At 49.9% G+C, this 14,731-nt stretch overlaps 1 protein-coding gene across 3 annotated transcripts in view; it reads right to left on the reverse strand.

Annotated features, from left to right (window-relative positions):
* Window positions 1-14,731, reverse strand: part of Dnc (phosphodiesterase dunce) — a gene marked incomplete in the record, with an annotated part of 568,677 nt that overhangs the window by 303,371 nt on the left and 250,575 nt on the right. Inside the window, 1 exon segment of one of the 3 annotated variants that reach the window (XM_077693439.1) lies at window positions 6,046-8,618. Within the exon segment in view, the coding sequence (XP_077549565.1) occupies window positions 6,046-6,482 (437 nt within the window). 3 annotated transcript variants of the gene reach the window in all.

Below are 14,731 nucleotides of genomic sequence, written 5' to 3' on the forward strand. Positions count from 1 at the left end.
GGTTAAAAATAAAGAAGGTCAGGACGAAGCGGCGGAGTGGTGTAAAATATGGGAAAAGCGTCGGTTTATCCGCGGCACAGTCCGTCGTATGAAGCGGACCGCGTACACCCGAGCGTCATATCATCGGGGTTCTTAATGCATTGTTTCTATGGGGAGTTGGCCGGGACCGTGTTGATTCGTCGTACGAAGCGGGCCGTCGTAACTGCGGGGGACGTACCAGCGGGGTTCCACTGTATAAGAGCTTTTCGGTCGGCCACCCGGCCTATGCAACTAAGCATGCTTTCGCTTTAAAAAACTTCTGCGTGATGTTTACGTGCGCGGTGTACGTTATCTTAGTTATGTAACTTATTAAATGTCGCCTAATTTGTAGTCTCGACTCATGATAATTTGTAACCGTTAATCGGTAACATGATCGGACGTCGGACGGAGTGCTGACGGGAAAAGCAGACGCATGCAAGAGCGCACACCCACACGCCCGCGTATGCAGAATACAACGCCCCCCCCCCCCCCCCCCCCCCCCCCGCACACACACACCATGTCTTGTTTAAATTTTAGTAAAATCTTGACGAACATTAAAAACTATCACAGGCACCAAAATATTTCGATTGCTCCCCCCTCCTCCCTCACCTGTAAAAAAGGGGCGTATGGAGCAAGACGTAGTGGACGGGTTTCGATTAGTATATTGCAGGCAGACTTGTACTCTGCGCCGAAACCCCGCACACAAGGACGTCTCTATTTTTCGCCTCCATCAGAGAAATAGCCGCCAAGGGCTGGGATGGAAACCACTATTCTGTACTGAATACCTCGGCCGCTGATCCAGTCCAAAAGGCCGAAAAGCGTGAGGGTTCCGGCTAGTTGGTAATCCATTAGGAACACAGCGCGAAAAAAGACCAAGGACGAGACGAAGACGACAAACAAGCGCTGAAACAAGAGCCCGGAAAAGCATTGCGGTGCTTTCGTTAGCATACCCTGTCAGCAAGAATTCTCATGCGCGTAGATCTTGTAGCGCTTTCACAATATCCTGAGGAAATTGCCCCCCCTCACAACAAATCTCCCGATACAGGTTCTTTTAACATCGCTGGTAGTAGCCGCTTCAAATCCCACAGAAAATGTGCGGATGCTTAGGGGGGGGGGGGGGGGGGGGGGTTATTTTATGTGGTGTATACGTAACCCGCGACAGAGACTACATCTAGCGTCCCACAAAGAAATGCACGCGTTCCACACATTTGACCTCCGCCGAGACTTGTGGTTATATTTCGATCACAGGCTCTCGTCTGCACGTGAAATAATTTTACTTCGCCTAATCCACTCGAATCGTTGGCTTTCATAACCAAGTGTCTGGCAAATGACCTATTTGAATGTTTTGATTTCATTTTGCCTCAACATGAATTAGAATTCGAGGGAGGACAAAGTTTTGCGATCATGAAATGCAATGCCCATCTGCATTCCCTAATGTTCTAACCGAATGAAAAGTTGTACTATATGTGAAATAACCGCCACCACCTGAAGTCAGTGTCTGAAAGTTGCTGGTTCAGATCTCTTTTCTCGTCCAGCCATCGACTTCCCTCTTAAAAGTCCCTGAACGGAGTCAGTCATTTTTCTGCTTAAGACGACGTAACATAACGTTTTATTTTATCTCAGAAAATGGAAGTATTCAGTGCGACTTAGGAACCACCAGTCCTATTGTCAGCTGTGATAACATCCTACCACCGCTAAGCTCTCCCAAGGCCGATACTGCGATAAACCAACGAAACGTGGTGTGTAATGCCGGTTTCTATTACGCGATGCGTACTAAAAAAACGGGTCACCTCCCCTGACGTGAAACCTGGGGAGGGGCAAAGCATGCAGTGTATAAGTGTATCCTCGCGCCTTGGCGTTTTTGCCAACGGAGATTAAACCGTTGGGGGGTAGATGTATACAGAAAGCCTCGTGTCTTTGAAGCATGAAGCTCTCTAGCGCGAGGCGTAAACGAGTGTCCCGATGTTTTTTTTTTAGTCCGGGTTTCGAAGCGCTCTAGGGCGAAGCATAAACGAGCACCCAGGTGTTTTGGTACCGTGACAACATGAAACGGCGATAACGACGACGATAACGACAGGAGACGCCAACAGCCCCAGCCCTCAAGGGGCTTCGCCCCTAAAAATCAGTGCGCTTCCACTCTGTGAATAAGGATAATCGGAGAACCGGGACGCAGTCCTAGGAGTGCACGATGGTGGTGGAGGAAATGATGTTTATTAACGGATGGACCAAGCCTTGCGTAGTATGCCGGCCATTGCTACCCCGTTTTAAACACCTTTTTGCCGCTATGACAGGAAATCACCACGAGTCACCGAGGTTTGTCTCCCTGAAAAACCGGAGTATCATGGTGCGAAATGTCCTAGTGATCCAATGACTTTTAGAGAAAATGACATCGTTCAAAGAGGCATGCGGAGCGGCTCTCCTTCGAAGTTCTTTAAGTAAATCTAAACTCTCCGTCGCATGCTCTCGGCAGTCCATAAGACGATGTACGATGTCACCTGGTACACAACACGTTGCGCACAGAGGTGTGGAGATAAGATTCAGCTTATGAGGCCACGCCGGTGACCGCGTTGAGTTAGTCCGGATGCGGAGCAGTAAGAACGCTTCGGTCCTCTTCATCACTTTGGTAACACACGGTTCATGTTCTGGTCGCCGAAGAGATCGGAAGTGTTCTTTAATGATGGCTTTTAAAATTCGCCGTTCGTCTGGAGCCACTTTCAGAAAACTCCCACCTCCCCTCGCGGGAACCCCTGTGTAGATGCGACGCATAGGGGGTTCACGTTGCAGCGTTGGACAGCGGAGGAACGGCGCTGGAACGATGGAGCGGAGCGGCGCAGGCACCGCGTTTCACAGCGCGCATAACGGTGAGGGGACGCGCCGGCGCCAGTGCGTCTGCCGCGGCTATGACGCAACACAATCCAACACAATCCACTTTAACCCAATCCAATCCAAATCCAACCCAATCCAAATCCAATCTAATCCAATCTAATCCAATCCAATCCAATCCAAGCCAAGTCAATCCAAGCCAATCCAATCGAATCCAATCCAATGCCCCTCGCGAGAGAGTGTTCGCTATCGGAGAGGAGAGGGGGTGAGTGGCGGAGAGCAAAGCTGACGCGGCGAGGAGAATGGGGGAGGGGTGGACGCCGACAACAACGACGCCGACGCCGACGCCGGATGCAGGGACAAGGCGGGTGAATGAGATGCCTTTGCATCTAAAACGAGTGCAAGATGTCACTTTACGGGAAAACTTGTCCGCGGCTTCGTTTCCAAACACTCATACGCGAGACGGTGGGGGGTGGGGGGGGGGAGGGGACCCCTGGAAGCGAATGCACTTGATGTCATTAACAACGGCGGAGTAGGCGGCCTTGAAAAAGATCAAGGAGTGCATGGAACAACACAATTTTGTTACTAATTTGCGATTGAGAATATCTCCACCAAAGTTTTATCCCGTAGAACCCAATTAGCCCCAGACGGGAGTTCGACAATATTTACAACTTCACCACGAACTACGTTGTTACGAGAAGTAGATTAAACTAGGCGTAATGTTCAATTCGTATGAGCAGCTAACTGACACAAAATTTGTCTCGGGATAGTTTCGACAAAAACGAGGGTTAGCCATTTTCAATAACCAGTATCCCTCAGCGGACGCCATGTATTAACAGCGGACGGCAATTCTGCAACGTTTACAACCTCGTTGTGAAATAATCAACTATGAGAAGTAAAATGAACTCTGTGCCATGTTAGAGTTCCTCTAGCGGCCAATTTCAGTGTAATAGTTTTTCAAGATACCTACATCATATGCACAGCTACAGAGCAGTTTACACTATCGAGCGAGCACGTGCGATTATTTATCGACGCGACATCCGTTGACTCACGCTATGTGGAGAAACTGATACATATGAAGCTTCACTGTAAAACTAAAAAAAAAATAGCTTTTAAGTGTGTGACGTGACTCGTAGAATTCGGGCTTTTTTTTATTATTGCGACGTCGCAGCAGATGCGAGCGAGTTTTCTTTCCTCCAGTACGTTATCAGATAACCCTCCAGTATGTTATCAAATAACAGCCATAAGTTATAAGTAGGCATCTTCAGCGGGCGGCAGATTAGTTCTTCTAAGCCCACAAGCATTCTGAAGTTGGCGTGTTTGAGCCCTTCGGTAGATCCATAATTGGCGATGTTAACAGATTTAATTGTTGCTGATTGCCGAAGGAAACAACAACAACAACGAAAAAAGAGTGGGGAAACTAAAGAGCTGAACTTGAATTAACAAAATCCCAAAGCTCTGTCGGATCCACGACCTTCACGCGCTTAAGGCAAACATAAAAAGAACCCGCGCAGACATTTTAGTTTTTGTATTTTTTGTCTTCTGTTTCGCTTCGACAAATAACTTACAAATACACCATTACAGCGATTAAATCGGTTAACTTCGCCAATTGTGCATTCATGCGAACGGATACTAGGCGTAACATGGCTGACGGGGTACTCGGCAAAGAGTTCTTGCGCGCTAATGTCTAGTAACGCAATAAGAGGCCCAAACAAGCCTTTTCCCTCCAGCCATCCCGGCATGCGTATGCGTGTGATGTGCCAGACGCGTCAGCATGTTGGAGTCTCAGCACTTTTTGCGTTCATCAGTGCGAAAACGCTGCTTTGGCGGCAGTATTCATATGCATCGATCGTTCTCAATAACTCCTCGCCGTCATCCCCGCATTAGTATTCGCCAGAGAGCCTGCCTCGCCGATTTCCCTACGCCGCTCTGCCACGACGCCCGAGCACAAAGCAACGAACCGACGCGTCGGCTCCCTCCCAGATGCCCTCAACCAACAACACCTCTAAGATGAAAAAGAAAGCCTCCGCTCGTAGTCCTCATTCCAAAGCCACTTTGCTGGTTGGGCGAGTTTAACTAGACTTTAGAAGACTTCCCGATGCATGGGCCCAAAATTTACGGTCGATGAAAACCAGCAACAAAGTTGCGGACGTTATAACCAAGCGGGCTTCTTATGTGGTAGGCGTTGTCGTCACTCCCAACCCGGAAAAGTATAGGAGTCCGCAGCTGCAGCTACGCTAGCTGGATCGACGAGTTTTCGGCCGGCGCACTCCTTCTGATCGTGTGTGGAGAAGATGCGGCAGCATCATTTCTATGCGCGAGCCGAACGCGCCAGCAGCGCTCGCACTGCGGATGAGGATGAGGAAGAGGTTCGGGAGCACCAGCTGCTCCGGTTGTGATCGGCATAAAGAAATGAGCGAGGAGAAAGAGAGGCGGAGTAGGGGCGTGAAAAACAATCCGTACGTTGTTGCCATGTGCCAGGCAGGGGCAAGTTGGTGGTTATAGGAGGGCTCAAGAATAGTGAGGCACGGAGAACGAAGGCGTGATGCGAAGTGATGCAGCAAAACCTTGTTTGAATTTATCTTTGAAACTCCTTAAAATAACAAGATAGCAAAGGGGAGCGGAGATTCAATGCGCTTGTTTGCGACAATTCGAAATCAACACCATAATCACGATCAGCAATCTGACCATAATCGGCGTCATAATCAACGCCGTCCTCGTTGCTCTTTCAGTACTGGACGAAAATCACGATAGGGCATTATGGAGAACTTTCATACAAATGACGAAATGGGCAACAATTGGTTTTTGAGGAGCGGGGATTGGCGCCTAACGAGTGTCGTTGACAAATACATTTTAACGCGAAACGGTAGATGGTTGACTCTTCGGAATTTTTTTACTTTCAGTTCCAGTTTACCTACATGGGAATATTTGGGAAGGGTGGCCAGACACCGAGGCTGGAAACGAGGGAGCCCAGGCAGGTGCAGACAAAAAGAAAATCACTGACCACTCACTTCCCAGACACAATTTACAACTTTAGCATTAACACGCCCAGACACTTACGTAGCATTAGGGAATGCTATTAGGGAATGCTACTCACGTAGGATTCCCTAATAACAAATCTTCAAAAGCCCCACAGCAGTGTTGAATAGCGCAGTTGAATAGCTAACGAACACAATGCTCAACCGAATCGAAAGCGACCATTACCGAACACCGGGGCCGTGGTGTCGCTGGTAGAGGCGGCGGAGGTGAATGATGTGCTGCCGGGACAGACCCAGGGCCCCGATGGTCGCGCTTCGTGACCCGGGACCCGATCCCCGGCTTCCCCTCGGTTCCTCAGGGATGGGGGACGGGGACGGAGACTTCGAAGACGACGGCATATCCACCGGAGGCGCGACCACTGCCGCCGCAGGCGACGACTTCAACGCAGCGTCGGCGCTGTCCGCCGTCGTTACCGCGGTGGTCACTGCGCGCGTCTTGTTGGGCCTGGTTGCCAGCGCTAGGCCGAACACCGAGGCCACAGTGAAGAGGATGCCCAGCGCTGGCGACCAGGCTAGAACGATGCTGGCCGCGCTGGCTAGCACGAGACACACGGCGCACACGGCGGGCACGGACGATAACGACCCGCGAAGGTCCCACCACATGGACGGGCCTACCGCGGCGCCGAGGACGACGTCAGAGCAGCGTCGCGGTCGGCCCAGCGTGGTCGTCGCTAGGCCTTTGGACGGAACGCATGGGCCGTCCGCGGTGCTCGCTAGACGAGCCTTTTCCTTCGCGCAGGGCTGCGGTCGAGCGCTTGGAGGCTCCAGCGTAACTTCCCTCCCGAGGAGTGTCGCGGCGAGGTGTGAACTGTGCTCCTGGAGGTCTCCGGAAAGACTTCGCGCGAGAGGGGCCGGCGACGCTTGGTATTAAAGCGGTTGTGATGAGTTATAGGATGCAAAAGAGACCCTCGTCTTACCAGGACTCCAAATGGAGATCCTGGAAGCCCGAAGTGTCGCGAGACGAAATGAGAGCGTTGGACGTGTACCTTACTAGGGTAGTGTTCAAAGTTATTATGTCGAGAGATCTTTACAGGTCGGGCTCACGCTGTCAACTACGGAGAGAATGTTGCTGAGTAAACGGGTTTTATAACCTGATGCCTGGGTGGTTTGTTTTTTTACCGGACGCCACGTGCGACGTAGAAGTACAATACTGTCAGCGAGGCTTAGGCAACGGTCAACAATCCAGGAGAGCCGGCAGCTATATGAGGTTGTTGTAATGGTTTAGTGAATGAGAACGCAGATAAGGAGCGCCGCGGAGGGCCCACAGGTTCCTCGAAAGCAGCTTGACGCCGCCTCAAACGCTTTTGTCGCGGGTTGCGCACCGTCGCTCACAAATGTCACGGCACCGGCAATCACAGCCCACTGGTAAGCATCACTGACATCACTGGCCACAAACACATCACGTATTCCCTTGACGTCGTCGTCGCACTGACTGTGAACGGCGCAACAAACAACGCCGATCGGCTTTCCGAAGGGAGTAGAAGTATCCGAGCGTTGGCAAGCGGAGATCGGCTGACGTCAACCGCTTGGTGATGATGGAGATTAGAATCTTCCTGGCGGCGCCAGCAGGGAAGTCCTCTTAACCCGTGGCCGGCAAGCAACAATACTACGGCGTGACTACGTCACCCTGACGTTGCCGATCCTTCTGTTCCGTAAACACCGTTTCGCCACAGCTTCCCTAGCGCAACAACTCTCGATCAATGATGCGTAGCTTGAGGACAGAAATCTCCAGGGAAACGCAGTGTTGCCCCAGGAAAAAACTTCCTCCGGAAGCCGGTGTTTTGTACTCGTGTATGCACTTTCCGAAGTCGTCAGTTACAAGTTATTGTGGCTTAAGAGACGTCAAAAGGTTTCTTCGAGGAGGAAGACTCCAAGGGCAATAAAATGAAGGTGGGGAGAGGGCAGAGAACTACGCAGCTAGGGTGATGAAACGTTCATATGCACGAAGTCGTGGATATCCGTATTGTACGAAGAACACCGATGAAGCATGGGAGTTCAACGCGTAATCCAGAGCACATCACATCACAATTGTTCCCGTTCAAAGAGACCACTAGAAAGCGCTGCCTACACGTGGGAAACTAACCCACGTTGACTACATACGTCAACACGCGCTGTTGCGGCACGTCCAAAGTGAGCGAGACGGCTCGGCTAAACCTGAATACGTCACGAATACGACGGCCAGAGTTCATCGTCCAAGCGGCCAAGTTCTGGGGCAAACTTCGCTTTGCCTAGCTTCCACTTCAAAACAGGTCGGGAGCCAGTTCAAGACCTCAGTCGAACGAGAAGTTCAATGCTCCAGCACGCTCCAGGAAAAAAAAGCACTTTTCCTTGAGCCACTCGCACCACTCTCAAGGATCTGCGTTGTCACCGGGGTAAGCTACGGGGCAGGTCGAAACAGGGCCAAGCCACGAGCTGACAGTCGTCCGCGATTCGTCGAGCGGCGTACGCGTCCACAGCCAACGAACCACGGCGGAGAAGGCGCATTCTCCGCGCAAACGAAAACATCCACCGTTCCAAACGCAGGTTTCCCAAAACAGTCGACGACGACGCGGAGATCAAAACAAGGCAGCCACGCAGCTCGACGACACAGGGGCTCCCGCGTGCGGCGACTACAAGCTCCCGTCGAGCGCTTGCGGCGTCTTTTCGCGGGGAGAGCGGAGTTTGTGCTTCGGTCGACACGGAGGAGGCGAAAAGAGCTTCCTCGGGCCGAGAAAGAAGGGATTCCAGTGCGGAAGAGCGGCAGCGCACACGCCCCGACTTGAAGGGAACGACGCCGAGCGAAGCCCCCGCGGCTTGGAACCGAGCCTGGACGGTGCCCCGTGGTGCGGCGGCCGGGCCAGAAGCGGCTCTCTCTCCCTCTTCTCCGCCCTTCTCATACTCGCGCGTACGTCTCTTCGCTCGCGACAAGTGAAGCAAAGAGGACGAAGCAAAAAAAGAGCCGACGAGAAACCAAGAGAGAGAGAGAGAGAAAAGAAGCTTCGGATGCTGCCAGCGAGCTTAGACTCCAGGAGAGAACAAAGAGAGCAGGAGGATAAGAAGATGGAGAGAAAGGCGGAGAAACGCACGGGGTGGCCTCCTCTTCAGGGAGCGAACGGAGGAACCAACACACGCGGGATCCCAGCCCCTCGCCGGCAGTGCGTGTCGCCGATGCTCGCAGGCCAAGATCCAGCGTCGACATATGCTCTGCGTGCCGGCTGCAGAAGAAGTCGGGCCTCTTCTCTCTTACTCTCATCCCCGGCCTCTACACCTCCCTCCTCCTCCTCCATCTTCCTTCCGCTGCAAAGCGCTCGAAAGAGACGCTTGGAGGGGAGGCAATCTCGGCGAGCGCTGATGAGGCGAAGCCGTGTTCCGATGAGGGAGGCGATTATTGATGATGTCCGGCCTCCGCTGCCCAACAATTCACAGGGACGTTGACGCAGGCCATTCCCGCCCCGGTCGCGACTGGTGGGAGTAAGTACATCGCAGACTCCTTTGAGGCTGAACGTGGCAATACTCTGTGGCAATACCGTGGCAATACTCTGGCGCGGATTCACGGGATTCACAGAGAGGGTTATTGACGTGGGCACGTTGACCCGGCCGGAAGCTTATCTGCTAGTGTTTTAAACAGGCATGTTTTTGTGATAAAGCTGGCGTTTCGCTTATACCAAGCTCGGATTAACCGGAAAGCAAGGACAGATGGCAAGTTAGTTCTAAATATATGGGTGGAAAAAAATAATACCCACAAGGGTGAACAAATACCGGTAGAAGATGTTTTTTAGTTTGTTACAATAATAAATGGCTGAATCATTGCGTGAATTAAACAAAATTGTATTAATAAAATAAAATAAATTAATAAATATAAACGTGTAGCCATAAAGAGTAATGATTTCACGCTCAAACGCGTAAGAAGCCTTAACTGTCCCTGCAAACCTCTTATTTCACATCAGTTAGTGTTGTAATCGTTAGCCTCCCAGAGAAAACATCTTTCAGTAAATTGTACAGTCAAGTTGGTCAAGTCAACATTCACAAACAAAAAAAACCCTACATTATGAATTTGTTTTTTACCAACCTGACAGAGAAACGAAGAAACGAAAACCCAGCACCAAAAAAAGTAAAACAAAAACTGCTTTCTTTCTCTGAAACCGTTTGAGCCCGTTTGAACCGGTTCGAACCGGAACGGAATGGTGCGTGGGAACCGAATCGGAACCGAACACGAACGGCTCTAACCTGAACCCGGACCGCACTTTAAAAAATTCCGGTTCGACACCCTCACCGCAACAGCGCTTGAGGGCTCTGCGGTTAAGCCGACTTCCCAACTTCGACGCCGCTTGTACGGGCGCTCCGACCTTGAAGAAAAGGTACGTGTGGTGTTGTCTAGTCTGGAAGCGGCTTGCTTAATCGAAGGCAATTTTCGCATCTAGCGTTGCGTCCTTGAAAACAAACAAACCACGCTTTCTTATTCTTATTAAGGGGCAACACCAGAGAAGCGAGTTCAGGTTCATTTTAGTGCCCTCATGTGCAACGAACCTTGGACACGACCCAGGCCGATCCTTCCGACATTGTTACGCACTGTGAGGTCACTTTTTCAAGTGCTAGTTATACAACGTAAGAAGGCTAATACAATGTATGCTGCTTTTTCAGAAACCTCGGACCATGGCGGGAAAGTCCTTCGTCCTGGAGCAGACATAAATAAAGGGATGGTGATTTCGGTGGATTTTTTTGGGTGCGAAATGTTATCTCTGTGGTATGGGTGTCTTTTGTTAACAACAATCTACGGAAGAGCTTCGGGTCAATATCATCACACTAATAGAACCTCAGTCTTGAAGTATGCGGAAAATACAGAAATCGTTTTTGTGCCGCGAAAGCACTAGTAATAGGCCTAAACGTACTGGCACGCCCGTACTCGTTTTCAGCCGGCGTTCAACGAATGAAACATATTAGCGTGTCCCGCACAAACGCTTCTCCGCCCGCACTAGCAGAGGGCGCCTTGTTTTTTACTTGAGTACATTTGAAACGCCCTACTTCATTCTGCGCTGCTCTCGCATGCAGCTGCATGATTGCATCGGGAATAGGTCCCAGTGGCAGCGAGCCTTATTTTACAAAAGGGGTGACCTTAAAATAAAAAACACAAAAAAGCTTTCTTTTGTATGTAACAATAAAAACCGTAAAAAAAGGTGCAGACACTACAGTACAGGAGTTGGGCACCGCAGATCCAATTATACGCACGCGGTGTTTCCACGATAGCGCAACAAGAAATACGAGGACGTTCTTTCCAGAGACCGCAGTAACGGCGGAATGAAACCAAGAGAAATGGCGAACCTTTACTTTGACTGCTCTTTTTTTTTTCTAAGCGTACGGTACGCTCTAGCTCCGTCTAAACGATTCTATGGCAATTCAGTTGGTTGCCAAGTGTGCGGGAAGACAGCATCTGGTGAAAGCGGAATGAGTATTTGGCCTTTTCGTGCCCCACCCTTTATAAACCTTTTAATGTCTTTGAGGGAAGCCGCAATGCAGTTCTCATTGGACGGCACGAATATTCCTAATTTTACAAGACCCTTAATACACTGCGAAACATCCCGGGCCATCCCCACTAACGCAAAACCTCGTGAGGGGCGAAACATGCAGTGTATAAGTGTATTCTTGACGCCTTAGCGTTCTAGCCAACGGAGATGAAACCGTTGGGGGGTGCAAGTATACAGCTTTGCTGTAAAAGTATTTTGTCTTTGAAACACGAAGCTCTCTAGCGCGAGGCGTAAACGAATCCCCCGTGTTTTTTTAGTACGCGTTACGTTCTAGCGCGAGGCGCAAACGAGTTGTTTGGTGTTTTAGTACCGTGACTGCATGACACGAACGACGATTACGACGACGACGACAGGAAACGCCAACAGCCCAGCCCCTGAGGGGCTTCGCCCCTAATAAACTTTTATTAGCCAATGATCACACGTCAAGCTTGGCGCAGAGGATGACGCTTTAACGCACTTGTTAGAAATTACGACATAAACTGGTGCCAGTTTTCCACTTGATATTAAATTGAAAATGTACCCAGTTAGCTTCTTCCCATTAAATAGTTCTGCTTTGTTGAAGCACAACGGGTCATTGCGAAATGTTGGATCAAGGTTAAAGCTTATTAAGCACAAAGCCCTGGGTGGCTCATTCGGCAGAAAACCGCCGCTGTTGTTGTCCTGCCAAGAAAATGGCCGTTGTAGTAAAGGACAACCAAAAAAGGCACGTGTGATCCGCTGGGATATGCAGACCACCCCACAGCACAGTGCTATACCAACTCTGCTACCTGATTTTTTCTTTGTTTTCCGCATGCTATTTATTGCGAAGACAGTCATTGTAGGTAATGATATTTATAGCGCAAGTTGTCAGCGTAGTGCAGAAGTTATTGTTGTTCCTTTCTTCATGTTCACACACCTGGAGGATTGGGCCGGAATCGGAAGCTTTGAAGGGCAATGTGCCCGCCCTAGAATTTCCCAAAATTCACGAAACTGTGGATTGGAAAAGTAAAAGTTGTAGAGTAATGCATGCCGCGTGAAACCTGAACGTGATGACGCGTGAGTAGAACAGTTGTACATTAGACGCGCAGCATGTCCCTGGCTCTAGGGAAGCTGAGGCATGCGCCAGTCTTCTTGCTGACGTAATTCGCGCTGTAAGACAAAGAAACGTTAGCGATGAAAGCGATGGAAATTGGATGTTGCAGCGAAGAAGTTAATAAGTATCGTCAGGCTTTCGCCTTCAGCGCGCGTAAGTACAGTTAAATGCCCAGAGAAGTTTTTTTGAACTTTAATCAGCAGGTTGCTGAGCAGGACAAAAATGTTTCGACAGAGATGTTGCTGAGCCTATACGATTTCTTTCGGAGGGGCCGCACTAGTCGACATTTCTGGTCTTTCACAAAGTGACGCTGCAGTTATAGACGATACTGTGAAACGCGACTACTACATCGATCGACCGATTGATCAATTGATTGATTGATTGATTGATTGATTGATTGATTGATTGATTGATTGATTGATTGGCTGACTTTTACTGAATAAGTTGGCCTTTTCAGTACCCTACGAATACATTAACAAGAAAACAAGAAAAGATAAAGACACCGCCATTTTATGCTGATCTCTTTGCATTTTAAGGTCTTTATTGCACGTTTGTAGTCAACCCAAAAGATCAATCGATCCAAAATCGAAAAAAAAAATAGCCGTGGCTTAGCTCGGCTATGCCAGGATATACGTAGCGAGAGCTAAGGTTCAGCTGGTTATTCTTAGCTTTCCTGGTTGTGTAGGATTAGCGCGATTATCATGCTTACTGCTGCCTCAATGACACACACACGGTATACGCCTTATCTGACACATTATGTTCATCAAGCGGCTTCGCCGCAGCGTCACCAATCGCCCCAGAGCTAAGCTGGTTCCGCAGGCGCACGCCGGTGTTGCTGCGACGCACGAGCCATCGGTTCCACACCCGGCCACCCCTCGCATAATCATCGAGTGGACCGGGCCGCCACGTGCGGAACGGAGGTCGGCGAAGACGCTGGGCGCGTGAGGTGTGAGAGACGCCGAGCAGCGAGCAACGTTCTGTGCGCTGTGTGACGTCACTGCTCCTCGCGCATGCGCAGCATGGCTCTCCAGGAGCCCCGCAAAACTGCTCAACCTCGGCCAGTGTAGCTCACGCTACAATATGGACAAGCTCGCTCAGCTTATTAGATGAGCGTGTGGAATTACCGTCGCACGTAATTTCAATGTCATGTTGCTGATAGAGAGAGAGAGAGAGAGAGAGAGAGAGAGAGAGAGAGAGAGAGAGAGAGAGAGAGAGAGAGAGAGAGAGAGATTAATTCTCTTAATTCGTTTTATTGAAAACGCAGAGAGGTCTGCCGGCGTTTGAGCGGGTGATATGATTCGTTAGGAAGAACGCCTCAATTTCTTGCGCTGCAGGGGTGTAACAGGCGTGAAAGGTGCATACAAACTCGACGTTCCCTTTACAAGTTTACAAGAAGGTCGCGTATAGCTTCACGAGTGCGCATCTTGCCGAAGTAATAAATGCAGCGAGAATTCACATACAAAGGTTATAGCTGCATTGTAACTGCCGTTTCCTTTCAAAATGGTATAATTATAAAAAAAGAAGAAAATTTGGTGTTCAACGCGGCGAAGTATACCTGGGCTATGCTGCGCGCCGTAGTGAAGGCTTACGAATTAATTTTGGCCACCTGGGGATCTTTACGTGCGCCGTAAACTCGACACACGGATGATTTCAATTTTCGTCTCCTTTATGAAAAGCGGCCGCCACGGCCAGGATGGGTCGAACCCGCACCCTTAGGTTCAGCAGCACTACGCCTTAGCGACTGCGCCACGACGGCTAGAAAAGTGCTATCATTTCATAAAACAAAAGACGCAGTACATGCTCATAAACGCTCATTTTTGCCTTGTTTGTTTTCTGTAGGGAAATTGGTGCTTTTTCACAATTGGGGGAGGGGGGGGGGCACGTTTATGTTGATGTGGCTGCCATTTGAGGCAGAAAACCACGAAGAATATTTGCGTTCAGGCGATTTCGCTATTGTGACGTCGCCAAATCTCTAGGCGCTTGCACGGAAAAGATGGAACGTATAGTCGTAAGTGTGGCTGTAATGGTTAGGTCCCGTCATGAATTCTAATAAATGCTACAATGACGGCAAATGGTGCTCAGCCTAAAACCGACTCCGGTATTCTTCTGGAAGCGGTTACGCATTCAGCCCGAACAGAAGCGTGCATGGCAGTACACGGGCTCGAGACGTAACGCACATGCGCCCAAGACACGAGCCTGCCAGCACAAGTAGAGTGAACTGCTCCAACACAAGCCCAATAATTTCTGAGGATTGGTTGAAAATATCGTTATTTAAAAAG

The sequence above is a fragment of the Haemaphysalis longicornis genome, unplaced genomic scaffold (genome assembly GCF_048455015.1).
Source record: "Haemaphysalis longicornis isolate Haplotype H1 unplaced genomic scaffold, Haemaphysalis longicornis Haplotype H1 scaffold_12, whole genome shotgun sequence".
Taxonomy (NCBI): Eukaryota; Metazoa; Arthropoda; class Arachnida; order Ixodida; family Ixodidae; genus Haemaphysalis; species Haemaphysalis longicornis.